Below are 2,386 nucleotides of genomic sequence, written 5' to 3' on the forward strand. Positions count from 1 at the left end.
ATGGCATTCTGTGATGCAGTCTCCCAGCCTTACCAGCTTTTGAGCCCTGGAAAGTCATCTTTCCTCCTCCCTCAAAAGGATGGAAAAACAAAGAATCATGTATTTTGATGATGATTCAATACAACTTTCTGATACTACATAAATAGTTTTGATACTTAATATATGAGTTGCAGGCACTTACACAAACCTCAGCCTCTCCCTCAAGCAATCCTGTACACCTAAAAGCACAGGCATTTCAAAACAGGTCTTCTGTGTGATAACTACATTAGAAAATAAAACTGTTGTGTGTCTTGATTTTTTTCCTCTAATTTCTTCACAGAGGGTAACAAAAATGGGTCAGTTCTGTTCAGTCAGGTTCAGTTCCAATGGTTTAAATGCTGTTGCAGAGCTTCAGTGTTTCAGTCTGCATGCTATCAAGAAGTACTTTATTCAAGACAAGAGTGCTCTTTGGAACTTAAGTCATATGAACATTCTTCTCAGTCCTGGCTTTTAACAGCTCATTTCTATGAAATGCAAACTTTTGCCACTGTGATTTAGCATGCTTAATTTATTCAGCATACAAATCATAGGTACTGGCTCTGTCAATATACAGCTCTTTCTTACTGTAATTTTTTCCACCTCCTTTAATTTTGCTGCTTTTTAGTGTTTAATTGCAGCTAATTTTTCTTTTAAAAACCAAAAAAAGCACATGACAACAGGCTGCTTTGTTCATGTATCCAGAAGTTTTCTGTGGTTTTCCCCTCCCATTTCTTGCTCTTTATTCTACTTTTTAAATGCTTTTTGAAGGGTACAACTGCATTTCCTTATAGGGCATATTTAGAATATGTCCATGTTATCAGAGTTGTGGGCATGTGTCAGTTTCTACGGAGCTAAAAAGATCCAACTTTTGACTCAAGATCACATGGATTTACTTGAATGTTGCAGAGTAGATTTTCTTTCTGCATCCCTCTAAGGCTTAGTTTAAAAAACCAAAATGCTGTCACACGAAGCTTGGTTATGTCAGGTTTAGACACCAAACTGCCACTGGTTAACATGATGGAAATGGCCTATGTGAAGGTGGGTTGCCTCATGCATACTGCAGCATAAGAGTGCAAGCAGTTTATCATGGAGCAACTTGGGGATCAACACTCTTGTGTGCTGCTGGCAGAAGCCTTTTTACCTTCTGACTAACATTCTGCATGAGCTTCTGTTCTCTAGTGTTGACCCAGCAGTAGCAGCATCATCTCTCAGCTGTGCTGCCTCAGATGCCTACTTTGCTTCACACCATTTTCTTTCATGGTAAGGGCAATCACTGAGTGCCATTGAAGCCACTGGTGTTTTCCATGTGGCATTCATTGCAGGTTTAGGGTGGAGGCAAGGAAAGGAGGGTGTTGGCTTACAAATGTCTCGAGCTTGCCTCAGTCATAGTTCTCAAGATGGCCATAATGTACAGGAATCATTGGTGTTTGTTTCAAAACTAGAACATGGGGATGCTTACTGTTTGTTGCTGTCTCTTCAGAGGATGAAGGTTTTTTGAGTTTCTGATGTCTGTTTTCTCATTCTACAGAACTATCTTCGTGTTGCATTCCAGGAAGTTAACAGTGGATGTACAGGAAAGACCTTACTAGTAAGACCATATATCACTACCGAAGATGTATGTCAGCTTTGTGCTGAAAAGTTTAAAGTGGACAATCCAGAAGAATATAGCCTGTTCCTTTTCATTGATGACACCTGGCAACAACTGACAGAGGATACCTACCCTCAGAAAATTAAGGCGGAGTTGCACAGCCGTCCGCAACCCCAGGTCTTCCACTTTGTCTACAAGCGCATTAACAGTGACCCATATGGTGCCATTTTTCAAAACAGTGATGACTCAGCTGCTTAAAACCAGCAACTTGGCATTTTAATTTCTGTGCCTTGTTAACTGTTGAAAACATCTTTGTTGGCTGCCTTCCCTAAGAGCCTAAAATGTGTCTTAAACCATAAGTGCCTAGTAAAATGCGTGCCAGCACTTGTAGCATTGCTTACAAAACCCATGTACACCATGCACATGTCCAGTTATGCAGAATATTCCACCAGCATGTTTGAGGGAACAGCCCACAAGGCTGCATTTCTTGTATCACAGGCTCTTCTGCGGTGTATTACACTGTGGCACTTCAACAGGTCTTTGCTGTATTGGGCAAAAATCTATTTTCTTACACTCATCGTTTAGCCAAATGTCTTTTTGATTTAAATCTGTATGCTAGAAAAGTATTTCAATAAACTGCCTGGTATGAGCTCAGTTTCACCAGCAGGAGTTTGACAAGACTGTCCGATGCAGGGCATCAGTTAACTCATAATTACCTGGATGATTGCATCCTTTATCTAATTTTTTTTTGATTACAGAAAATCACCATGTTTTTATATA

General features: G+C 40.0%; 1 protein-coding gene across 1 annotated transcript in view; it reads left to right on the forward strand.

Annotated features, from left to right (window-relative positions):
• Positions 1-2,011, forward strand: part of LOC103806656 (ras and Rab interactor 2-like) — a 41,104-nt gene extending 39,093 nt beyond the window's left edge. Inside the window, 1 exon segment of the mRNA XM_009079365.1 lies at positions 1,547-2,011. Coding sequence (XP_009077613.1) covers positions 1,547-1,864 — 318 coding nt within the window. The 3' untranslated portion in view covers positions 1,865-2,011.
• Positions 2,012-2,386: the final 375 nt, after the last annotated feature.

The sequence above is a fragment of the Acanthisitta chloris genome, unplaced genomic scaffold (assembly GCF_000695815.1).
Source record: "Acanthisitta chloris isolate BGI_N310 unplaced genomic scaffold, ASM69581v1 scaffold18027, whole genome shotgun sequence".
In the NCBI taxonomy this organism is placed as follows: Eukaryota; Metazoa; Chordata; class Aves; order Passeriformes; family Acanthisittidae; genus Acanthisitta; species Acanthisitta chloris.